General features: G+C 34.0%; 1 protein-coding gene across 2 annotated transcripts in view; it reads right to left on the bottom strand.

Moving 5' to 3' along the window:
* LOC147914443 (uncharacterized) overlaps positions 1-26,924 on the bottom strand; it is a 300,164-nt gene that overhangs the window by 38,108 nt on the left and 235,132 nt on the right. Inside the window, exons 2-3 of one of the 2 annotated variants that reach the window (XM_087444692.1) lie at positions 24,546-24,666; positions 19,950-20,761 (exon numbers count right to left, since the gene is read on the bottom strand). In XM_087444692.1, coding sequence (XP_087300818.1) covers positions 20,753-20,761; positions 24,546-24,666 — 130 coding nt within the window. In that variant the 3' untranslated portion in view covers positions 19,950-20,752. Of the gene's footprint in view, positions 1-19,949; positions 20,762-24,545; positions 24,667-26,924 lie in introns of those variants that run through there. The other variant, XM_087444691.1, reaches the window with a different exon arrangement.

Genomic DNA, 26,924 nt, shown 5'->3' with positions numbered 1-26,924 from the left:
AAGGATTTGCATTAGACCTCCCATATGGTAGAATAATATCAAAAGATTTAGTGGTTCATTTTCTTATGACACACAATACATATAGTCAATAAATCATCTGGAAATTGAATCCATGTGTATGTAAGACCAACATTTGCATGAATATTTTCAGCCAAGGTTCCCCAATTCATTTTCAAAATATCATAAAGGAATAAAAAATGGTCTGAGGTAGGTTTAGAGCATATATTTGCAACACAGAGTAAAGTAGAAATGATTATGATAAATTAATGTTGAATATAAAGAAATAATGTTAACGTTAGTTACAGAATATAGAATCATGTTTACTTGAACAAATATAATCTTAATTGGGATACTGAAAATTATTTAAGAAAAATGATGAAAATTATTTTGTTATTGACTTCTTTGTAGGGAATAAAGGAAATACAAATAAAATATGAAAATTAAAATGTTTGATCCTTCAAGATGCTTTTTATTCCACACAAGAGAAAATCCAGCCTGGACTGTCTTAAAACACAAGAAAAATGCATTGGCTTATGGAATTAAAGAGTCAAAGAGCAGCCTTGCCTCAGAGGTGCTTTATTTTTGTGCTAAACATTGTCAGTAGTATCCACTGCATGACTTTGATCTGTGTCACCTTCAGCCTTAAGCTGATTAACTCCATGATGCCAAGATGGCAGTAGAAAATTCGAGGCTCACATCATCACAGCACTAAGCACATTCAAAGCAAAAGTCCTAAGTTCATTCTGTTTTGAATTTAACAAGCCTGGATCAGTCATTGTTTGCAGGGACTGTGCTCTGAATGACTTTGGTCAAGGTTAGGTCCTCCTTCTAGAACCAATCACAGGCACAAGAAAGATGGGCTATGCTTTTACACAATACAATTAGACATTAGGACCAACCAAAATCATGGGATGTTTTATTGTCACATAACAAAACCACAAGTGAAAGGTAACAACATGAATTTATTTTTTTTCTTATACGTTGGCCACCCACTTCTCTAATACCAAATAGCTGTAAGATTTGTTCATTATTCTTGAAATTCAAAAGTGTCATAGGTATGAGGTTACATATGCATCTCTTTTCATTCTTTTCTTGTCATTTTGATCTGACAAGTCTAATCTTTCTCACTTTAAGAAATAGTAGTTTATTATTTCATTTATTATTTTGCCTCCATCTGCTCTGTGGTCAGTTTACATACAGCTATCTCCATCTTTTTATCTTTTTATTTATTGCAGTCATCTCTTTTGAGTTCTGAGAGAATTTGAGCAAAGTTTTTCTTTTTAATCAATTATTTGGTATTCTATGGTATCATAACAACTGTTGGGTAACTACTTCATTTTAAAAAATTAACAATCCTATGTTTTAACTGCAAGTAAGTGTTACAGGGTTCATTATGTCTCCTTTACTTGGACTCAACATCCTTTTAAATCTTATGTAAACCATAAAATATTTATGCGTGTGCACAGAGGTGTGTGTGTAATTTAAAAAATATATATACAATGAAATTGACTCTTACCTTCTGTTGTACAGTTATATAAATTTTAATACATGAAGATATTCATGTTGCCACCACTGAAGTCAAGATCCAAAACTGCTCCATCACCCCAAAAACCTTCCCCCTGCTATCTCTTTGTAGTCACAGCCTTCCCCAATCCCTGTTGCCAGCACTGCTCATCTGTTCACCATTACTACAACTTTGTCTTTTCTGGAATGGAAATATTAAGTACGTAAACTTTGAGACTAGTGTTTATCACTCTGGAGAAAGATCCTGAGATCCATACAAATTGTTTTTTATAAAAAGTTTGCTCCTTTTTGTTGTATGGATGTACCACAGTTTATCCATTCACCTGCTGAAGGTGAATTCCATTTTGGGTGAATTCCTACTGGGAAATTTTGCATAGACCTGCCACCAACATCCATGTATAAGTTTTGGCGTGACGAGAAGTTTTCAATTCTCTTGGACAAATACACAGGAGTGGGATAGCTGGGTCATTGGGTAGTTGTGAGAAACTGGGTAGCTGAAGCATGTTGCTTTCTCCCAACAAAGAAGAGTTACATTTGCTCTATATTCTCATCAGCCCTTAGTATCGTATTTTTTTATTTTAGCCATTCTAGAAGGTGTGTAGTGGTATCTCATTGTGGTTTTAATTTGCATTTGTCTAATGGCTAATGATGTTACCTTTTCATGTACTTAATTTGCCATCCTTATAGACTCTTATGTGAAGTGTCCAAGTTTTTATCCATTTTTAGTTATGTGTTTTCTTGTTGTTGAGATTTGAGACTTGTTTATACATTCTGAAATTCTAGTCCTTTGTTGAATTTTTGATTTGCAAATAAGTTCTCCAAGTCTGTAGCTTGTCATTTCATTCTCCTAATAGTGCCTCTCAGAGAGCAAAAGCTTTTAATTTTGATGATATCCAATTACTTGTTTTCATTTTATGGATTGTGCTTTTGGGGTCATGCCTAAAAGCTCTGCTTAATATCAGATTTTCTCATATATTTCCTTCTAAATGTTTTGTAGTTTTATGTTTTACATTTATATCTGTGACTCATTTTGAGTAAATTTTTGTGTAAAGTGAGATGTTTCAGTTCACGTTCTTTTTTTTCTTTTCCTTTGATTTTTATTTTACATATGGATGACCAATTGTTTCAACACCATCTCTCCTTTTCAATTGGATTTCTTTTGCAACTTTGTCAAAGATCAAATGACCATATTTGTGTGAATGTATTTATAGACTCTCTATGCTGTTCTATTGATTTGTGTGTCCATCCCTTCACCAAAACCACACTCTATTATCACTTTATAGTAATTCTTAAAATTGAGTAGTGTGACTCCTCTCCTCTAATTTTATTATTTTTTAAATAATTTAACCATTCCCATGTCCTTGCCCTTCCAAATAATTTTGGAATCAATTTGTCTATATTTGCAAAAGTCATTTTGAGTTTTTTATTGATATTGCATTAAATCTATAGATCAATTTGGGGAGAATTAACATCTTTTTTATGTTGAATCTTCCAATCTGGGAAAATATGTCTTTCCATTTATGTAGGTCTTCTTTTGTCTCATTTATCAACATTTTGTAGTCTTCTGCAAAATGATTCTGAAATGTCATTAAATTTATACTTTATTTTTGTTGGAGCTAGTGTAAGTGGTATTGTATTTTTAATTGGTTTTTCAGTTGTATGTTGCTATTATGTAGAAATATGATTGTGTGTTGACCTGTATCCTGTAACTTTGCAAAACTCTTCATTGTTCTTAGAGTCTTGTTTTTTTGTTTTTTGTTTTTAGATTCCCTGGGATTTTCTACACAGACTTTGTGTTGTCTGTGAATAGGTATAGTTTGATTTTTTCCTTTCCAGTATGTATGCCTTTAAAGAAATCTTTTTCTGGGCTGGCCCTGTGGCCGAGTGGTTAAAGTTCCATGTGCTCTACTTCAGCAGCCCGGGGTTTGTGGGTTCGGATCCCGGGTGCAGACATACTCTACTGATTAGCCATGCTGTGGAGTCATCCCACAAGCAAAAAATAGGGAAAGATTAGCTCAGGGCAAATTTTCCTCACACACACACACAAAAATCTTTTTCTTCTATCCTTGCACTGGTTAAAACTTCCAGTAGGGTGATGAGAATGGATGGATAGTCTCAACTTATTTCCAATCTTAGCGGGAAAATTTCATATATATGTTGTTAATTGTTCCCTCCTCCCCAGTTTTTTGTAGTTTCATTTCTCTTGAAGGTATTTACAGGGTGATGATTGCTCAGACTTTTCACATAAACCTCCTTCCTTTAGAAAATTGAATGAATTTTTTGCTTGTTATAATTAGAGAACAAGATTACTACCAGAGATCATGTGGGCCCACATTAAAAGATTTTAGTCCAAGACAAATGCTGGAAGGGAAAAGATATGGTATCCTGGGCAAATTGTCTGCTGTTTACTGCTATGGCAGACCAAAATTAGCAAAGGTCAGTCCCAATTATCCAAGTCAATTAACGTACATGAACATCAACTGTTTGATACCAGTAATCACAACAAGACAGCCACTGGAAAGATACCAGGGAGAACTATGCCAAATTTGACCCGTATCTATTTATTATAATACTATATTGGAATGGATATGAAAAGCTACATCTAAGGGATATTTCTTTTGATATCTGATCAGATATAGGAATTGAAAGAGAATGAGGACTACGTCATTTTGTATGAATATTTAGATTGGATATACACTATTAACGATCCAGTCGGAGTAAAATAGATTTTCCCCATTGAAGATTCTTTATATTTAGAAAGAAAAAACAAATATAACTTCTATACACAGATGGAGAGAGTTATTTATCCTTTTCATTTAGTTGCACACGATCTTTTTTTTTCTTTACAAGCTCAAGGAAGTAAGTGGGTTGAAAATTAGACACTAACTCAAGCCTCCTACAAATCATATGCTCAATGGTTTTAGAAAACCATAATATAATTCATAGTTGGACCAGGCCATAGGGCAGTTATTAGTTTGTGTTATTTTTCTTCAAATGTTAGCTCATCACTGGTCAATTAATTTTTACAGAGCTCTCATTTTTTACAGAAATGAGAAAGATACACTCATGAGAAAATGTTTGTGTTTCTCCTGAGCCATAGATACACCATATATATTTATATTTTACACATTTGTTTATGTGTTTATATTATGCATATATTTTAAAATATATATTTCTTGAAAGAAAAACAAAAAATATCAATTGTTATATAAAGTTGATTATCCTATTACCTTTACATTTGTGTATATTTCAAAATAAAAAATATACTAATTTTCATGAAATCTCATTATTCTTATAAAATCTTTCTATAAAGATCATGAGTAGATTTTTAAAAATTCTAATATGCTTGTGTAAGTGAAATAATAAAATGTTACCTAAGAAATAATTGAGACCTCATAGAAACCATCATTGAAATTAAGAAACTCACCTGCAGCCTGAAAGATTTGGCTTAGAAATAGGACAGATGGAAAATCATACACCAGAAGAATAAGATAAAATAAAGATTGGTATAAAACAAAAAAAGTAAGTATTAAAATGGTGAACCAAAGAAAAATTTTAAGCGATATGAGCAATATTTGAGCTGTAATATTTTAAAGTCAGATGTTTTATTGTTCTATGGTATTCACTTACCTTGTAAAACTGCTCTGTATATGGGTGGTAGGGCCTAAATTAATTGACATAATATGGCTAGATTCTATTTTTCATTCATAAAAAGAGCTAATTACTGAACAATCTATGGATGGTACTATTTGTTAAATTTCACTTTCAACCAACTGCTTTATTGGCATAATTCAGTGTAATGACCAATTTGTTTGTCCGGGGATCTGACATACTAATTGGTGATCAACCTCCAAATAGCCAATCTAATAGACAATACGTATCATTGTCTGTGCTCAGAGTCACCGTCTAATAATAATAACTAAAATGTATTGAATATTTGCTCTGAGCCAGGAAATCTACTACACGACAGGGGCTGGAATTCCATTTAATCCTCACCACAAAACTATAATGTAAGTACTATCATTATCCTTTATTACATAAATGAGGAAATCAAGATTTAGATATCCTGCCTTCCATGTAGTTTCAGCAGCTTACCTGTGTTTAAATACGGAAATCAAAGTACAGAAGACTGACGAAGGAACCTAATGATAGTTTAAAGCTTATTGGTAAAAACTATAACATTTTCTCATTCCTAAATTATACTGCAATCTTTGAAAGCATCACAGTAAAAATCAAAACCCTAAGGAAGTTATTAAAAATTTAGCACTCTCTGCTCATGTGGGAGTATAGATTCCACTTTCTGAAGAGATTATTATATATATGCCTAGAATAAAATGCAAATATCACACAGAGTGGGCTGGATATCTCGGCTGGGTTTCCCTAAAACTTATTACCTCAAAATCTTAAATACAAGAGTAAATGTCTTTCCAAGCAAATGTACAACTCTAAAGGAACATCTTAGTGCAAGTTAGCAGAATTATGAAACTAAATAATTAGCTGGATATGGAAAAACAGAGTGAGATGAGTATGAGGTGGTGGAAAGGTAAGGATAAAAGATTGGAGGAGGGATGGCTAACAAAGCAGAAAGAGAACAGTGTTGTTTGAGTACAGGATTTATCTGGAAAATGGCTGAGGTCTTTCATTCTGGAGGAAACAAATTCTTTCCATTTAAATTTAAATTTTAAATGCAAGAATAGATAATTTCTAATTTCTGTCTACTCCAAAACCTACCTTCATTCAACACCTACTTTGATCCAAGAAATTCTATGTGCTAAGCTCCATCGAGCAGCTAAGAGCATACCATACCTGGTACAATTTTAACCACATTTTTTTCTGAAACTCTAAGTCAGGGAATAATTTCAAAGATAAAAGTCAACGACCCAAATCAATGGCCTAAGAACAGCAAAAATAATGATTTGCACTTATACAACTGTCATCTTTTTTATTAAAATGTTGTCATTTTGGGCGGCCGGCCTTGTGGCATAGTGGTTAAGTGCACGCGCTCCACTTCGGTGGCCCAGGGTTTGCAAGTTCTGATCCCGGGTGCACACCAATGCACTGCTAGTCAAGCCATGCTGTGGCGGTGTCCCATATAAAGTAGATGAAGATAGGCACAGATGTTAGCCCAGGGTCAATCTTCCTCGGCAAAAAGAGGAGGATTGGCATAGGATGTTAGCTCAGGGCTGATCTTCTTCACAAAAAAATAAAAATAAAAAATAAAATAAAATGTTTTCATTTTCATGATTCCCATTTCCAATGGTTACTTATTAGTTTAGAAAAGATTACATAGGAATCATGTAAACATTCCAAAGAGAACCACACTACAATGTAAGTTCCTTTGACTTCTGGAAATGTGTGTTTTAGCTCTGCATCTCCTTTTCTAGTGCAGTGCCTGGCACCAGAACCACCCTAAGACCTAAGCAAGAGGGGACTTGGCCCTAAGCCTGGAGCTTCTGAGGAACTAACTCTGATCTTCACCTCCCCACAGCTGCACTTCCTTCTCTCCATGAGGTAGAGTCCTCAAGGTCAAGATGACTTGCTCACTCTGAGCCAACATCCTACAGCTGTCATTTGGGGTTTCCTGAACCCCAGATTTTCTTTGCAAAAATGGCCCAGAACCCCCATCTGGGCCTGAGTGAGCCATTCCCTGGGTCTTTCTTTCCAGAGAGAACTGCACAGCTGATGTGGGCATCCCTAGGTTTCAAGGGTATCCAAGGTGCCCCTCGACATGTATGAGAGAACCAGGGCACAGCAAAAAAAGGCAAGGTGAGCTGCAGACCCGGGCTGGTTGCTACCAAGTACTAGTGTGGAATTTAAAGGTGTCCAAAAATTCTAAATTTGAAATAGGCTGTTCAGGAAGTTCTGAGAGTATATATTATGTGCCTGTTTGTTAGGCATAATCATGCTCATTTCATATATATATTAACAAAATTAATTAATTAAAGAACTAACTATCGATCCATGTTTTAATCCGAATGGACAGCCCCAAATCTCAGAGGCTTAATACAATAAAAATTTTTTGTGTTGCTGTTTTCTCATGTATGGCCAAGTCCAACACCGGTCACCAGGGGCAGCTGGTTCCTGTCATTTGCAGGACCCAAGGCAAGAGTATAAATGGAGGCTCACATACTTTATATGTGAATATTAAGAAATATAAATCAAGATAATAAATCATTGACTGTGTTTTCCTCCTATCTTGAAAAATAAACCTTCATAACAATAAAGTTGAAAACTGTGGGTAAATGGGGGCCAGCCCCGTGGTGTAGTAGTTAAAGTTCAGTGCACCCCACTTTAGTGGCCCAGATTCACTTTACACAATACCTCTATCCCTAGAAACACAAATTGATATGTAATATGGAACTCCACTCGTCAGCCATGCTGTGGCAGCAACCCACATACAAAAGAGAGGAAGATTAAAAAAAAAAAAAAAAAAAAGGAAGATTGCAACAGATGTGAGCTCAGGGCCAGTCTTCCTCAGCAAAAAAAATTATGGATAAATGTATGGTTTTATCTAAGTTGGGCAAAATATCCTAGAATAAAATTATCATTGTTTTCATCTGAGGGATCTGCTGATGATGTTATATGAGTAATACAATAAAATATAAATATAGTAAAGTCTTACATATTTATTGCCTAAAAGTGCTTACATTTTAGCAAAATCACTAATATTGACATTATAATCAAGATTTTCACACAATTTGACACATTTTTACCTAATTAGAGAAAATTTTTGAGTAATTGTCAACATTAATTTGTTTCTTAGTTAATTTCAATTTAAAGAAAATTGAAAAGGATAACATGATAAATTATTTCCATAAAATATTAAAAATATTTTAATGTTATCTATATAAAATCACTATCAATTATAGTATGGTTTTTACTGACCTTTGAAGAAATATCTAGTGTGTACAAAGAGTATTTCTTAATTTTTCTCTCCCATTTTTCAATGGTGAAATACTATAAAGAAAATTGAAAATAGCAGTATATTGTTTAGTTTGAAAGGTCTTCTCAATTTAAACTATACCTGAAATCTACAATGGATAGAAATAGAATTATATTACACAATTATTTTTAATATTTTTACCTGGATGTTCTCCTTCTTAATTACACAAATATATTTGTTCCTTATTATAATTTCCTTATATAAATTGAATGTCATATTTTATATTTCATATAAAATTTGTTTTAACAAATTTCTCAAAAATTTATGTGTGTGAGCATTTAATCCTTAAAAAGTGAAATAATAAAACTTGATTTTTTTTTTACCATAGTTGTAAGGTTTTACTAATAGCATTAATTATAAGCAACAATTCATACAAATACGTATGGATAGTACAAATTAAAAATTAATTCCATTTTTCTGTCAAAGATAATGATTTGCTTCTTTTTTTGAGAATTTTCTGTTTTTTACCTTAATTTTTCTGGTGTATTTCATAAGGTCTAATACAAATCTAATTGCTTTGACAGTATTTATTTGGAATTCCCATACTGTGCCCAAGAGTAGTTGCAAGGTCAAATCTGATATAAGTTTCATCAAGATATCTCACCTTTGGGAAGATCTAGGAATTACTGAATGTTATCTTTCACCTGTTCAAAGGATGTAATTGCTATCAGGATAGCTGAAACTATCATGTCTTTTAGTAAAAATTCAACTTATACTCTATATTAGGCATAAAACTCTTAGGATTTTTTGGACAAAATTCTGCCTTGCACACTTTTTTCTTCACCAACCTTGTTACCTCCATTTTCATAGACTTGTCCTCAATAGCGCTTCAAATCAATACTTAAAACTGAAAGTCTTTTCAGTGTTCACATTAGTCTAAAACTGTACTTTAAAAACAAGTGTAAAACCGATGAAACACTCATTAAATTTGATTCTTTGTTTCCTGTTTACTCAATTATAAGGGTAATAAATATTTTTTCAATATGATGTTTATCCCTGACACACTGTATTTGAACGACTTTTGTGTTCGATACAATCTAGTTGAAGTAGGAATTATTTACTTTTTATTTTATGTATAATTTCTCTTCACACCTTATTACCTATTAAATTAAGTTTATTTTGAATTTGTCCCTCTTGATAGTGATTATTTTATTATTTCTATTTACATGTCAAATTACTAAATCATATCTATTATATCTATAAATTTGAAATGCTTTGCTATTAGTACCATGAATGTAAAAACATGTTTGGTGAAATATTGAGCACACAGTATTATTCTTTTAAGAAAGTCATGTCAAAGATCTATATCATAATTTACTTGTCTTTATTTTATTGCATATTGTTTGCTATTTATTCAGTCTTTTTTTCAGATCCTATAATTAATTGCATGAGTCTTTTTTTTTCTCTGCAAGTAAAGAATTAGTATTACACTTTACACAAATTATCTCTATAAACATACAAATTGATAAGTAATATGAACTTTTTAATACTGCAAAATGTTCTTTAACCCTCAAGAACAATTACTGCAAATATTGTGCTAATTCATAAGTAGCTACAGAATCATGAATAAATAAAAATACAGAAAGAAGCAGGCCAATGGATACACAGCAATACTGACAAATGATACCTCGTAATGCAATCTGAAGGAAGGTGAACTTTGAAGTAGTCTTCTCCAAATAGACGATAGCAGCATATACTACAAACCTGCGTGGTATTCTAGCGCAGTTGTCTTTTGTTTTGAGGACATGGAACAAACGAGGTGGAGTGGCATTCTCCTGGTGCATGAGTATTGCTATCTGTTGTAGTAGAAAATTCAGGGTCATGGGTGGAGTTCTGTCATGCTGAGTGCAGGATCCTCAGTGACAAATGTGCCTAGGTGCTCATTAATAAATTTATTTTGTATTTCTAATATCTAGAAATTATTGACCCGTGTATTATTTAGAATTGTGTTTCCAAATATTTGGAAGAGTTTCCAAATTTTCCAAATATCTGGAAGATCTTCCAAATATTTTCCTGTGATCTTTCTCTTACTGACTTCTACCTTAATTCCATTGTGGTCAAAGAACATACTTCATATGACTTGAATCCTTTTGACCTCATTTATTCTTGTTTTATAGTCCAGAATATATCCTATTTGGTAAATGTTTCAAGTGCGCTTGAAAAAAATGTGTATTCTGTTACATTTGGCTGAAGTGTTCTATAAACGTCAATGAGGTCAAGTTGATAGTGTTCTCCAAATACTCTATATTCTTACTGATTTTCTAATTGTTTTCTCAGTTATTGAGAGCAAAGTACTAAATTTTTCAAGTGAAATTGTGAATGTGTCTACTTCTTGAAATTTTATCCTTTTGATTCATGTACTTGAAGCTCTGTTATTAGGTTCATAAACGTTTATGATTATGTCTTATTGATGAATTAATAACCTTTTTGTCACTACTGAACAGCCTTCTTAATCCTTGGTAACATTCTTGGTTTCAAAATGTACTTGGTATAGTGCTCCACATTTTCTTAATGAGTGTTAGCATTGTACATACTTTTCCATCATTTTACTTTTAATCTATTCAAGTCTTTATTTAAAGAGTATTTCTTACTCAATTAAAAAATGGGCAAAAGACCTGAACAGACATTTCTCCAAAGAAGATATACAGATGGCCAACAGGTACGTGAAAAGATGATCAACATCATTAACCATCAGGGAAACGCAAATTAAAACTACAATGAGATATCACCTCACCCATCAGAATGGCTATAATTAACAAGACAGGAAACAAAAAGTGTTGGAGAGGATGTGGAGAGAAGGGAACTCTCATACGCTGCTGGTGAGAGTGCAAACAGGTGCAGCCACTATGGAAAACAGTATGGAGATTCCTCAAAAAATTAAGAATAGAACTACCATATGATCCAGCTATTCCACTGCTGAGTATTTAACCAAAAAACTTGAAAACACCAACACATGAAGATACATGCACCCCTGTGTTCATTGCAGCGTTATTCACAATAGCCAAGACTTGGAAGCAACCTAAGTGCCCATCAAGGGACGAATGGATAAGGAAGATGTGGTATATATACACAATGGAACACTACTCAGCCATAAGAAACGATGAAATCCAGCCGTTTGTGACAACGTGGGTGGACATTGAGGGTATTATGCAAAGTGAAATAAGTCAGAGGGAGAAGGTCAAATACCATATGATCTCACTGATTAAGTAGTAGATAATAACAACAACAAACAAACACACAAATAGAGACAGAGATTGGATTGGTGGTTACCAGAGGGGAAGGGGGGAGGGAGGAGGGTGAAAGGGATAATTCAGCACATGTGTGTGATGATGGGTTGTAATTAGTATTTGGGTGGAGAACATAGATTACATAATCTATGCAGAAATAGAAGTATAATGATGTACACCTGAAATTTATACAATGTTATAAACCAATGTTACTGCAATAAACAAAAAATTAAAAAAAATTAAAAATAAAAAATATAGTGTTTCTTGTACACAGCATGTAGGTATCATGCTTTTTATCTACTATCACAAAATCTGACTCTCAAGTTACTTTACTTTTACGTTTAATGTGATTATTAATATATTATGGTTTATTTCTATTATCTCACTACATATTTTATATTTGTTTTTTGTTCCCTTTTCCCTGTGTCTTCTTTTTGATTATTTTTATGATTCCATCAAATCTCCTTTGTTAGCTAATTAGCTATAACTCTTTGCTTTTTACTGCTTGCTGTTTGTTTTGTTAGTGGCTGTTGTTGGCATACACTTTTCATTTATCACTGTCTATCTTTAACCTATATTATGTCACTTCACATATAGTATAAGAAACTTACAACAGTGCGCTTCCATTTCTCCCCTTCCAAACTTTATGTTCTATTGTCATTCATTATATGGTATATATATGTAATAAATCCACAATGTGTTGTTATTATTTTGTGTGTACATAGCTATCTCTTAAAGGTATTTAAATAAAAAGAAATTGGCTTTATCTTGGCTTTGCAATATGAAATAACACAAGGAAAAATAAACCTAGCCACCAATGGGTATGGCAGGTTTGATTGACCATTCTGTAAGTATATCAAAGAAACTCACATAACTTCTGATCATTAAAATATAGCTCTTAGTCTTGTTTCCAGAAATCAGAATTTACTGCATATTAATATTTTAATAATAAAAATTCATAATCCCATTTGTTTCCAATTTTCAATAGCTTGATCCCAAATTTTATGCTTTTATTTTCAAGTTGTCAAAAGGCTCACACCTCCAAATTTAATATTCAATTTTATCCAAAGCTTTTCTAAAGTTGACAAGTATGCAAACTGAAAATAAGAAGAATTCATCCATATGCTCTAATTTTAATTGTCTTAATGGGTTGGTTAATACAGCTTTTCCATTCATTTATTTTGGTGTTTCCTGCCAGATTCTCAATAACTCTGAAATAAATCACTAACACATCCAGATCAAGAATATAATATGGGATAAATCACTTATTTCCCAAAAACTGTGACAAAGATTTCTTGTCAGCCTTCCAGAGAGACACTTTATCTTTTAAAAGGCTACAATACAATATGAATTTTAACTCTAGAAAAATGAAGTCTCCGTTAAGCTACAGAGATCAAAAAAGCTTCAGATTTCATAAGAAAATACCTCCTAGACAACACAAAGATTTATTTAATGATCTCAATAAACTGAGAGGGTAAATTATCCCTATAGTTAGAAGCCAAGCCTCTACTAGAAAATGTTAAAACTCTGAACTACATAAATTGCATATTATTAATATACCACAATATTTTCTAAAATAAAAAAAAAGATATACCAACAACAAAAACCCAAAATAAAGTATTACAGCAAGTGTGGAAAAATTTTAAAATCTGTTAAATCTCAGTGATATGTATATATATATTTACATACCCGTTATATAGTTTTCTGAAATTTTGTGTAAGGCTGAAGTATTTAATAATATAAAATATAAAAAAAAACTACATTGTTTGAAAAGAAAAATGTTGCTGGGAATCCTAAAAAAGTATTCTCATTATAAAGCTCTCTGCCTTTTTAAACACTTATCATGATGAGATTGAAGATTTTGCTTTTGAAAATTTAACTTTGCTTCAATGAAACTCTTCTGTTATGGTATGTAGAATATTTATCATCTGTAGATGACTAATATGTAGATAATAAAACTACCAATTAAAAAATAATCAAAAGTTCAATAGCAGCAACATAATTGCCAAATTAGGTCCTACCCCATAGGGAAAGGTATGCAATAGTTGAGGCAGAGGCAAAGAGTGGTTCTTCCTCCCTTACACCTCTGAGTCACAAAATACAAAAGTACACTTCACCCTAGACATACACATTTAGTATGCTCATCTCTCAATATGATTCTATAAGTAAAATAGCCAAACCTCAGGTCCCAGAAATGCTTTCAGTCAAACTATCGTCTCCACCAAAATTTTTGGCTTCTATCTGTTCTTTGATTTGATCTCATATTTCAACTATCTTGACCCACAGTGTTTTTAGGGTTATATTTTATAACTGTGGCTAAAAGGAAAATCTTTGTTGTTATGGATGCAAGTTTACAACAGTTAACACTTGTAAAGATTCAGTTATGGTAGAAGATGTAGTGATTTTCCAACATTTTAAGGCAGGATATTTTGAGGCACTACCACTATGACTTAAAGATTGAACGATTTTATAATGAGAAATAAAAACACTATGTTACATTTGTTTAGAACTACAGTTTTGTGAAATATATTCATACATTTTAATATATTCATTTTATCCTGGAAATAAGAGTACGAAGTTGGAAGAAAACAATTCATTTCATTCTTATTTTACTGAAGAGAAACCTATAACTTAGAGAGGTTAAAGGACTTAGCTGAGCAAAATTCATAAATGAAGAAAACAAAAGTGAACGTGAAAATCTGGCTCACTGATAGAGGTGGGGATGATAGAATCCAGAAAATATAGACAAGTTGGTGTTGTTGAGCTCTTAGGAGCAAGGTGAACACAAATATCATAAACGAGCAGCAAGTTTTGAGTGATATCCACGGATGCCTGACCCATAGAGACCTACAGAGATAATTATGAGAACTCAGTGTCCTTAGGGGCAAGATAGATGGGCAGCCAAATAGGGTACTGCTCATCTATGCAGTCAAAAGAAATCAAGGACAGACAGTCAAGAGAGTAAGGCAGCAACTCCAATACAAACACAATCCTTGACCAGTTTCTGGACCTGAGCCAGAACCCATTGACTGAAGGGGAGGACAGTCCACAGAAGGAACAACGCTGCAACACCCCAGCAGGTGTATATGATAGAGGCTCTCCATTCCTTTCTCCAAAGGACCTCTGGCCATTTACTTGGTAAAATATACACTCAGTAAAAGGGAACATACAGACATTTTCAGTGAGCGAGTACATACCTTAATTCACGAAAATTCAGAGAGACCCCTTAGTTCCTAATCACCCCGGGGAATCATCTTCTAATTGCATCTTTCAACTGCTTCGCAGTTCAGCTCCCTCTGTCCAGATCTACTTAATCTCTTATAGCTGTTTCTGTAGGCACTCCCCAGTAAGCCTCCTGTATGCAAGTCTACATCTCAGAGTCTGTTTCCCAAGGAACCTCACTTAAGACAGATGTTAAACTTGGGTATTATTTGAATAAATTCACTAAAATGCAAAATAGCTATCATTTGAGTTTATCAGATTGGCAAGGTTAAAAGATTAATATGATCTCGTATTGTTAAAGATGTGAAAACAGCCATTCAGAGACTGATAAGGAGAGTTTAAATTGATACTAAATTTCTAGGGGGCTATTTAGAAAAATATATTTATTCAAAGTGTATACACATTGATTCTAGCAATTCTTCTTTTAGGAATATGTACCAAAAATTGTGAATAAGAGTGCAGATGTTATATATGCAAGTTTTTTGTTTCAGCTTTGTTCATAATAACAGTAGATTAAAATTCTATAGGAAAAGAATTAAAGTCTTGTTATATCCATATGCTTATATTATGTAGCAAGAATTACACAGTTACATGATATATGTGTGTATATATATATATTTAAATGTTTATTTAAATAGCATAAACATCTTATGTAATTGGTTATATATATTTAGGTATAAGATAAACCCAAATGTAACACAGAAAACCATCATATTTTGTACATATTATATTATCACTTATAGTATGATTTCAGGTTTATATGTTCTTTACATTTTATGTTTCCTAATTTTTTAATGAAAATTAAGAATAAAGTCATTTTATTAAATAAATGACAAATTTGGGGTCAGTATTTGGTTCTAGGCTTCTTGATCTAAGCGGTCAATTTAAAATTACATCCCTAAATTTTCTTATCTGATATAATTTCCTAGCTTTGGTGGAGCAGATGAGCAAAACAAGGCATGAATAAGTGCATTATACTTAGAGAGACTAATAAATTAAAATGTTGTTTCTACTCTGTCTTCATCCAGAATTTTATCTCCCAATTAAGTTTTGTAAATTACAGGTAACATAAGAAATACCAAAAGAGACTCATTTCTCTCTTTTCTTGGTCTATTCTTTTCTTCTCCCTTTAATTTTCTTCTTTTTTTTTTTTCCTCTTCAACTTTTGGCCTTTTGCCTATCATTATCAGATCAAAGCTTTTACATTGATAAACTGAGATAATTAGCACAATGCAGTGGCTGCCAGGTAGAAGTTCTAACACTTATTAAATATGTGGATTAGCAGCAATCACTGGCAACGTTTAGCCTGGTTGGTGGGAAATAGGCTAGTCTTTTTGTCAGCGTTTCCATGTTACTGCCCAATAACTCTCTCTGAAATAGTGTGACACAGGGTTTGGTGTTCTCAGAATAACGCTCTCTTAAATCTTTCTGGCACTAACAGCATAAATACTTACTATAAAAGTCCCAGTCACTGCCCACAGCAGTCCAGCAAGAAAACTGCTTATTGCGTGTATCCTTTGTGTATGTTGCTTGGCGTGACAGACAGAAACAAGAAAGAAAGAGAGTTTCAACTACATCAAATTATGGTAGATATCATTGATAGAGTAGAATACACATGCATAGTTGGGGTGATGAAGAAAAAATGCCTCAGCAGTTTTCTACCCTCCATCAGACAAGGAGAGAGAGAACAGGAGCCCCCAGAGGTTAAGAAGCCTGTGAAGAGATGGATAGCTTGAAGAGAAAAGTGAAGTGACATAAAAAAATCAGAGAATATTTTACCCACAGAAAGAAAATCAATGAAAATGATGAACTGCTATTCAAAGGAAATAAACTGATTATTCCAGTTTCCACAAGAAGGGAGATGCTGCAGGTAATCCATCAGGATGAGCAGGATATTGGAGGGTGTGGGCGGAAGCCTAGATGTGATCATCCACCTATCTTTCTTATTCTAGTCCAAAAAAAAGTATTAGTTAGATGTCGGAAACATAATTTAAAGTTAATTTCTTTAGTACAATAAAGCTCATTGGTATGTATATATTTTCTAATTATTTTCTGTCTTTTTCTTTTATACTTCATAAGTGAAATTTTCCAAAAATATTGAAGACAAAATAATGTACATGCAAAGTTTAAAGAATAATAATAAAATGAACTACCCATGTGCAAACCAAACAACTTAGGAAATAGAACTCTGTCCATATCTTGGAAGCTCCCTAGATTTCCATCCCTGATGATGATCCCCCCTTATCTCAGCAGAAGTAACCACTCTCCTGATCTCTGATGAAATTATGCATTTGATTTTCTTTATATCTGTGTCAACTGTAAATACATACACAACATGTCATTCAGTTTGTTCTCTTTTTAATGTTTTTATAAATGCAATCAAACTGTATGTATTTAACTTGCGATTTTCATTCAACTTTATGGTTTTGAGATCTATACATGATTATTGTGTATAGTCTATTGTATGACATACTACAATTTAGCCATTCAATTGATTGTTGAAAGGTGGTTGGTTTGTTTGCAATGTTGCTGTTACAAACGGGGACACCTTCTAATGCAGGGGCCTACAGTATGTATATGTTCAAATTTATTACACAGAAAAGTTTTTTAAAGAGCTTTTTATTAATTTTGTACCTTATAGCACTGTGTGAGAGTTTCCTTTTTCTCCATCCTTGACAAAAATTGGTAGCGTTCTATTTTCTAATTTTTGCCAGTTAAGTATTCTTTGCCATGTTTTTCATTTGTACTTGCCTGATTATCAATAAGGTTGAACACTTCCTCATAAGCTTATTCAATATTTATATTTTCTCTTCTGTAGACTTTCTGTTCATGACTTTTGGTACAATTTTGCCTGATGTTTCCCTTTTATTAACAGTTTTGAACAAGTCTTTCATATATTCTGGATACCAAAGCTTGATAAGCTATAAGTTGCTGTAACTTTTTTGAGATTATCACTTACTTTTTTACTCTTTTTCTGATTTCCTTGTATACACAGACATCATCAAACTTATCACATGTTTCATATATGGTTTGTATTTGGTGATCTTGTTTTAAAAGAAATTTTAAAAAGCACTTACACTGTAAGATCAAAAGAATATAATCTCCAATATTAACTTCTAACTGGATTCTTTCTTGTCACATTAAATATATGTGGTCATGTTTGCATGACATTGTAAATATAATTAATCCCACTGATTATACACTTAAAAATGGTTAAAGTGGTGAATTTTATATTATGTATATTTTACCACAATACAAAGAAAAAAAAAAACCCCTGTAAAGAGATTCAATCATTGCTTGAAGAGATCCAGAATTCTTCATTCTTTTTCTAAGAGCCTAAATCAAATTTTCCAAATAAATAACAAAGAAAATTAACACCAGTTTCTGAAGTGGGTAGGATTTTATCTGTTTCCCTATTTTGGAGGCAGACCTTAATTTCAGTCAACTTCACTAATATGAGAATTCATGAGAAAAATGTGGGTTTAACTGAATATGAGTTTTTCCTTAAACTTCTCATAAAACTACTCCAGATTGGGGAAGATCTCCCAACATCAAATTGTTTTACAAGTATCATAGCTACAAGCCCAGAGCAGATTTTGTTTCTATTATATCTCCGGAATACAATTTTTGACAAATTCCTTGTTTATCACTGTGAGGATAGAAGAAGAGCACAGTGTCGACAGAGTGTCTAGCTCGGGCAAGATACATCTCTGACTTCTTTTCCAAACCTGTCTATTTAACCCTCATAATGCCATTTTACAGATGAGGAACCTAAGGCTCAGAGGTTAAATAATTTATTCAATATCAATTTGCCAGCCTGTAATAGAGCAGAAATTTGAACTCAAGCTTCTCTTATTCCGAAAACTGTGCTGTTTCCATTTTCCACCCTGATATCTCAGAAAGATCTGTAAAAGAGAAGGGTGACTGGCACTTGTTAAATGTGCCAAGTGCTTCACTAATCTTACTGAATACTCACAACCACTCTACTAGGAAGCTGGTATTAGTCAAGTTAAAGAGATGAGAAAACCAAGATTCTGTAAGTTAATTGTCCAAGTGTATGTCAGGGCCAAGATTTTAATCATTATTTGTCTGGCTTTAAATCCTATGAATACATTCCCTATATTCCTGCAAAACAATTTGGCAAGATAATGTATTGAGATACAGTAGTCTCCCCCTAACTGCAGTTTCGCATTCTGCGGTTTCTGTTACCTGCGGTCAACCTTGGTCCAAAAATATTAAATGGACAATTCCAGAAATAAACAATTCATAAGTTTCAAATTGCCATGCCATTCTGAGTAGCACGATGAAGTCTCACACCATCCTGCTCCATCCTGCCTGGAACGTGAATCATCATCCCTTTATCCAGCAACTCCTCGCTGTATGTGCTACCCGCTACCTGCTACTTCTGTTAGTCACTTAGTACCCGTCTCAGTTATCAGATCGACTGTCCTGGTATTGCAGTGCTTGTGTTTAAGTAACCCTCATTTTATTTAATGATGGCCCCAAAACACAAGAGTAGTGATGCTGGCAATTCGGATGTGCCAAAGAGAAACCACAGAATGCCTCCTTTAAGTGAAAAGGTGCAAGTTCTCGACTTAATAAGGCGAGAAAGAAATCATATGCTGAGGTTGCTAAGATCTATGGTGACTGTTATTACAGTATACTGTTATAGTTGTGCTTTTTTATTATCAGTTATTGTTGTTAATCTCTTATTGAGTCTAGTTTATAAATTAAACTTTATCATAGGTGTGTATGTATAGGAAAAAACATAGTATATATAGGGCGTGGTACTATCCGCAGATTCCAGTTTCAGGCGTCCACTGGGGGTCTTGAAACGTATCCCCTGAGGATAAGGTGGGCTACCGTACTCATTTTTTTTTCCATCTTGTATGGCATTTGTCTCACCACAAAGTCTTTTTATAGTCAAATGTTTTTTCTTCCTCTTACCTTGGGATGGCATTTCTTAAAGTGAGGACACTGGACTAGTTGCATTAGCTTCACCTGGGACATTGTTAGAAATGCAAATTCTCAATTCCCATCTAAGAGCTACTGAACCAGAAACTCAGGTGGTAGAGCCCAGCAATCTGTGTTTTATCAAACTCTCAGGTGATTCTGATACACTGATGCACACCAAAGCTTGTGAACCACTGATGGAGGGGAAGATTCACTGTGTGCTGGATCAAAGAGAAGTTGCCTCTAAACGAACTGTTTTCCTGGCTTTTTATTTCCAGAAGTCTGGGCTCTTTGCTAGAATAGAAATATTCTCAACACTAAAAAAGGCACAAAGGTCTGAGGTTCTGCTAGCTGTACAAACTCATGACTCTTTGCCCCAGAGAGGAGTGGAGAATAATTTAACTTTGCTTCCCAGGCTCCACAAAGATTACCAAATGTATCAGAGAAGTAGAAGAGCTACTAGACTTTAGACCCGTACAGGCTTGCACAGTGATAACTATCAGCCGAGGGATCTCTCCAAATGTAAAGATCATGAAGTTGTAGGCAGATTAGCTAATTAGGTAGCTAGTTTTTTTTAGTAAGGAAAGCAGGAAGCATTATGTTCCTTCTTATTACTGCAAAAGTGCATTTGAGTGTAAGAGGAAAGATTCAGAGGGCATTTAAAAATTGGCCCATTCAGTTTGGTCTGCTGTAACAGAACACCATAGACTGGATGGCTGAAACAACAGACATTTATTTGTCAGAGTTCTGGATGCTGGAAGTCCAAGATCAAGGTGCTGGCAGATCCAGTGTCTGGTGGGGGCACTCCTCCTGGTTTGCAGCTAGATATCTTCTTGTATCCTCATGTGGTGGAGAGAATGGGCTCTAATCTCTTTCTCTTCTTTTAAGGACACTAAAAAGTAAAAGTACCTAAAAGCTTTTCGAATTCATTTTACAGTAAACATAAACTTTTTTCTTGCTATCTTACTTTATTTAATCCCAGTGGAATCCTACCACCACTTTCAATTTCGTTGGATTTCAGTCTTGAGCTAGTACTCCTATTTGAGTTATGAATATAGACAATAACGTCTGCAGAAAGCAAAGTGGAGTTTCACTTTTTTAGCTGCGTACATAATAATTTATTTTAAGAGGTATAAAAAAGTAAAAAAGACCTTTCAAATTTGAAAAGCTTATAGATTGGTTGCTGCTTTTTGAAAGAAGGCCTAATGATTCAGGATTATGTGAAGAAAATGTTTTAGATATGAAAGTATCTTGCACGTGCAGAACGAAAGAACCTAGGTCATCCATAGTGTTACTCTCTGTAAGACGGGCTTGGGGCACATGTTTTATAGAATGGGTGCCTGGGATGAAGAGTAGCTCCGAGGTTTGTCCAATACTATAACTTTGGTAAGTATTGGACATGCTGCCCATTCAATTTAATTCCCCAAGTAACAATGATAATAACAAATAATGATAATGATAGCTAAAAAAATTTTGAGCACTTTCTATGTGTCAGGCATTGTTTTAAGTGCTTTACATTTATTAGCATGCTTAATCCTCACAACTAAATTATAGACTATTAGATAACGCATATTCTTTCTTATCTAAATCAAACAAGTATTTCTGAGGAGTTTCAAAATGCACAAATAGGTAAGAATTATTGTTTTCACATTCCTGAATTAAGTATTTACTTATTTTCTCAGCCGATAACTCATACATATTGAAAGCTAGGAAATAAGAATTCAAAGGTAGATATGAAAATAAACTTAGATATGTATTTAGAAGTTTAGAAATTAGTGTTAAACTACTTTGAGTATGCTTAAACGTAAGTAAAAATATTCACATTTTTAGCAAACACTAGAGTCAGGACAGATCTGGCAAAAACTGAAGGATTCAGTGCGCCCAAGTCTCTAGTTATCAAATACGGCCTTGTCCTTAGCAAAGACCCTAACCCTCTATTAGTGACTACAACTTATAGACATAGTCACCATGTTTTCCAAAATCAAAGGTTGAGGAAACTGGTAGGATAAATAATTTCCTTTCCTGATTTGTCAGTTTCCTTATATTTAATGAATAATAGTAAATATAATAAAATTATTCACTTAAGGAATCAACTTTACTTAAAAAGAGTAAAATCTCTTAAAATACAAATTGTGCTGGAAAATAGAGGTATATAGTCAATGTGATTATAAGTCATATTAATGAAACAATAATTTGGAATAAACTTCAGCTTTTTACTAAATTTGCTGGAAACATTAAAACTAACACTACAAAAGGAAATCTGACGGGAAAAAGAAAGATGCGGTGTTGTTTAATGAGTATAGAATTTTATTTCGCAAGATGAAAAAAGTTCTGGAGATTGGTTGCACAACAATGTGAATGTACGTTAACACTATTGAATTGCACTTCAAGCTTGTTGAGATCGTAAGTTTTACGTTATATGTATTTTATCACAATTGTATTTTAAAAGGAGCGGGGGAAAAAAAAAAAAAAGAAAAAACGTTGCTTTTTTCCTGCACTGCTAGTAGGAGCTTCTTTTTCCCAACTTGCTATAAAGGGAAAGTGGAAGCAGAAGTGGGGAAACCAAATCAGCATTTGTTGACTGATGATTCACAACTAGCTATGGAAGGCAATATTAGCCTCTAGGTTTTAGATATAAATTTAAAGGCAATGACATTTGTCCAATCTAATGTAACTAGTAAGTGTTAAAATTGATATGCAAACACAATTTTGGGAGGATCCAAGCTCTTTGTCTTATGCTAGAGTAATTTTCAAAATACAACACCCAATGCAATTCCATCAGACCAACTAAGGTTTATATTGAGTAGGTACTCAAAAAGAAAGATTGAGTATCACCTAGTTGAGAATTCCAATAGCATTGATCTTACTGACACTAATTATAAATCTCATAAAGTTAAAATCTATCAAGAGCTTAGATATATAAGCAACCTCCTTTTATTCCCCAGGTTAGCAATTTAATTCAGGTTACCCTAATAAAAATATATCCCACACCAAGATGTAGGAAATACATCATCACAAATTTTTAGTGTTTGACAATAACTGAGATGAGAGGTTTAAAAACAAAGATGAGTCTTCTCAGGGAATATTGGTTTCTTCTCAATGTAAGTACATATAACATTGTGGATAAGAGCATAGACAATTGTGATAACACTTGCAATGGAATAAAATGGGGAGAGAAATATTAGGGAGGGATACATACATATACTTGTTATTACATGTTCCCTGTATGGCTGAGTCCAAGCCTGGCCAGAAAGAACGATTGGAGTGATTGCTACTTTTAACGTTTTCCAAGGGGAGAACAGTGAACAATAGGGCAACTTTGGATTGAGGTAAAATTGCAATGAAGAAGCCAGTCTTTATCATGACTTAGACTGGAGCTAAGGAGGTAGACATGTGACTGATGAAGTAAAGGGTGAACTTACTCATGGAACTCAGGATGACTCTGATGCTCTGACAAATTTCCCTAAAACTCTGACTCCCCCTTGTACTTCACCTGAATCATGGGCTGAGGTTTAAGAGCAGGAGTGTTCAGCTGGGTGACACCATTGTTTCAATAATATGCAACTCGAGTCACTGGTTACTAATAATGATGTCTGCAAATTATCTCATTATTAAAAAAGGATGACTCAGAGTTATTTGAATAATGCAAGTTCACAAACGTCTTACTGGACTGGCAAGGGTGGATTTGCAGCTGCTGTGCTGAGGTGTATACAGGCATGACGCACCCATTAGAGAGTGTAATGCCATCAACCCCAAGGACAAATGTCCTCACACTTTTATAACCAAGACTCTCTCAGGAAGAATGATCTAGAAGCTGTGATATCCCACACTCTAGTGGAAAAAAAACTTCATGATAACAGGGAAGTTTCACATGCAAGGAACTTTTCGGATTATGAATATACCTGCTCTAGCCATAGGGTTGCAAGTGATTTATATTTGAAATGAAATATATATGTATATCTCAAAAGTCATCATTAAAGCTGTGGATCAAAAATACTGTTGATGCACATACTTACATATAAGTTTGATAAGATCGAAGTTATTCTAACAGTAGTTAAAATTAAAAATCAAGACTAGTAGAAATAAGATCACAATTTTAAATAAATTTGAGTATAAATTCACAAAATGGCCTTGAAATTTAACTTAGCCCTCAAATCCACAGTGGAAATGTGTTCTGGAAAAGGAGAAAATCATACATTCAGAAATATATACGTGTGTGTGTGTATGTGCATGTATTTATGTAGAAAACTTAGGAAAAATATAAATTTCTACATTTGGATTTATGTTGGCATATAGAATATCTCATTATTAATAAATTAGCAGCAATAAATGCAATTATTTTTCTTAGTTAAGGTTCCAGCAAGAAACATGACACACTCAAAATAGATGATGGAAGAAAGTGTGCTGAAGGGACTATTTATGAAAATGTGAGGGGAAAAAGCAAAGTAAGGTATTATAAAGTGCCTTGGGGCTAGCAACAGCGTGAAGGCTTTGCCACTCCCGGGCCTGAAAGGGCCAGGGAGGAGCAGATACCAGGACCCATCAGGACCTATAGATATAGGAGAATGAACACCCAAAAGGAGTTGTAGATATGTAGAGAAAAAGAGCAGAACCAGTCAGTGGCAAACTGCAGCCTGGCAACCACCTTGACTTCTCCATCCTCCCATCTCTCCTACCTTCGACTGGTGCTCCCCACTGGCCAGCTGAAAGTCAAAGGGCAACAGAGCCTTGTTGAAGCAGTCCATGGGGCTCAGGTGCTGGGGCACAAAGCAGGGTGGAGAGAGACAGAACATGAATCTGGAGAGGCAAAAGGAGAATGCTCAGCACAAATTTAGATATATAGTGCTTTTAGATTTTCAACAACCATTCACACAAATCCATTTAACTCAAACAACCTTGAAAGATAAGAAAGAAATTTGAAGTTTAAGATTTTTAGAGTTTCTCAACACTGCCCATTTACATGTGTAATAGAGCCAGTAATTAAACTGTCTTCTAATTCCATACCTAGTATTTTTCAGGCTACTTAGAGAAATCTGAACGTAAAAATATCTAAATAGCTTAGAGAGATGCTTTGGAACTCTTTCTCTTCTTCTATGCTGCGTCTTGAAAATATTAATGTAGAAGTGGAGGATGTAACGGAGATATGGAGTTCAAATAAACCTTCACTAGCCATGTCCATTTTTTCAATGGCCTAGAAGAATCATACAGATGGTGGAAGTTGTGTGTCAGTCTTTTAAGAGACTCATTAGCCAAGTACATGTTGGAGCACGCGGTAAAGAATACAGCAAGATATCTAAGACCCTAGGATATTTCCACAAGGAAATAACAAGCTGAATTGGAATGGTAAAACCCACATTTTGTCGTGTTAATGAGAAGTAATTGAAGAAATTTACAGGAGATCTCAAAACGGGAAAGCTAGCCCTCTGTGTATGCACAATGAGAATTCCAGCTATCCCCTCATACAACCTTGTGCCCTTACAAGGTTTAGAAAGCTCTTTGATTCAAAAGCGGTTATGCTGCTTAAAGAAAGAGGCAAAATTAACAGATCAATGTGAATCAGAATAGTAGGTACTGCTAAATTAGGCTGTGCTATACATGCTTTTTAGAACAGTATTAGAAGGAAGAAATGGTAATCCCAGAAAGATAGAATTCAAATAAACAAGCGCTTCAAAAAAGTTCTGTTTATTTTGATAGAGTACGGTGTGTGTGATGTATGATGTTTTGAGGTGTGCATTTGAGGCGCAAAGTCTGAGAAGTTTGAGGCACACTGACAAAGTTAGAGAGCTTGAACGATAAGCCAAGGCTAGTTCATAAATAATAGGAAATGAGAATTACCCCCCCCACCGTATATTCTAGAACAGAATCCTCAGAGTAAATCTCTCTGGGGACAGTTCTGCAAGCATTTTGCAACCTTAGAAACACTGAGTAGCATATACATTGCATTAACTGAGGTAGAGAATTGCTTTTTTTTTTAACTATACAAGCTGCATGCCATAAAGGTGCTGTATCATTCATATGATTTGTAATAAATCTTTTGTATTCTTTCCTCACAATAATTTATCTGAAATAGAAGCCAATACCTTCCAGGTTACTAAGCCTAGCTATTGAATTAATTCATGAGCTGGACTGAAAAAATGGGCCATTCTTCACCACCAGGATCATGAATATTTTAATGTCTGAATAAAGTTAAAGCAACTCAACTTTGTGGAGATGCCACCAGGAGAAAAACATCTGTACCTATAAGCCCAGAATTCCATTAATTCAATAAAAAAAGTATGTTTAGAACCATTCCCTAGAATAGAGTTAGCCTTCCTTAGTGTTCAGCATCATAATTGGATGTGTGAAGAGATATGTGAACAATCCCAGATAAAACAATGACTTTTTGAGACTTTTGGGCTCCTGCCAACAATAACGATCTAACAACACGAAAAGGAAATTGGAGAATAGTTGACATAATTTTTCTCTGTTCTCCAACAACTGTCAGTTTATTTTTACCAAAATCAGAAAATATACAGGAAAAGAAACATCCACAGAGGCCTGATGATGAAGATGTATGAGGGAAAGTATGTGCAATATTTTAATAAGCTATTGCTTTCCTTGGTTGATGGAATAAATGGGCAATTGTATCTAACCTAATCTGAACCCACCAGTAGATCCTCCTCATTTCCCACAAATAGTCTCAACAAATGCATGGCATGACCACCACCAGAAGCTCAGTGATTAAGTTAATCCTCTAACTTAGTGGTTCTCAACATTGGCGGCATAATAGAATTACCTAGGGAGCTTGAATCAGAATTTCTGGGGATGGGAATCGGCCATCAGCATTTTTTAAAGCTCCCTGGATGATTCCAGTGTACAGTTAGGATTGAAGACTACTGCTATCCTATGCAAAGATGTTGAAATGTGAACGTGAGCTTATTTGCAAATACTTTTATGACTTGAAAATCATTGCTGATAACCAGGTTTCCTACCTTCTTTCATCACTGGTACAAAGAATGCCCTTCTTACACTTACAACATAAGTGCCTGGTGAGAATTCTTTAGTTAAAATAAAGA

This window comes from Ceratotherium simum, chromosome 20 (assembly GCF_057802395.1).
Source record: "Ceratotherium simum simum isolate JZ-2026a chromosome 20, ASM5780239v1, whole genome shotgun sequence".
NCBI classification, from domain to species: domain Eukaryota; kingdom Metazoa; phylum Chordata; class Mammalia; order Perissodactyla; family Rhinocerotidae; genus Ceratotherium; species Ceratotherium simum.
This window is presented reverse-complemented; position numbering and strand designations above follow the sequence as displayed.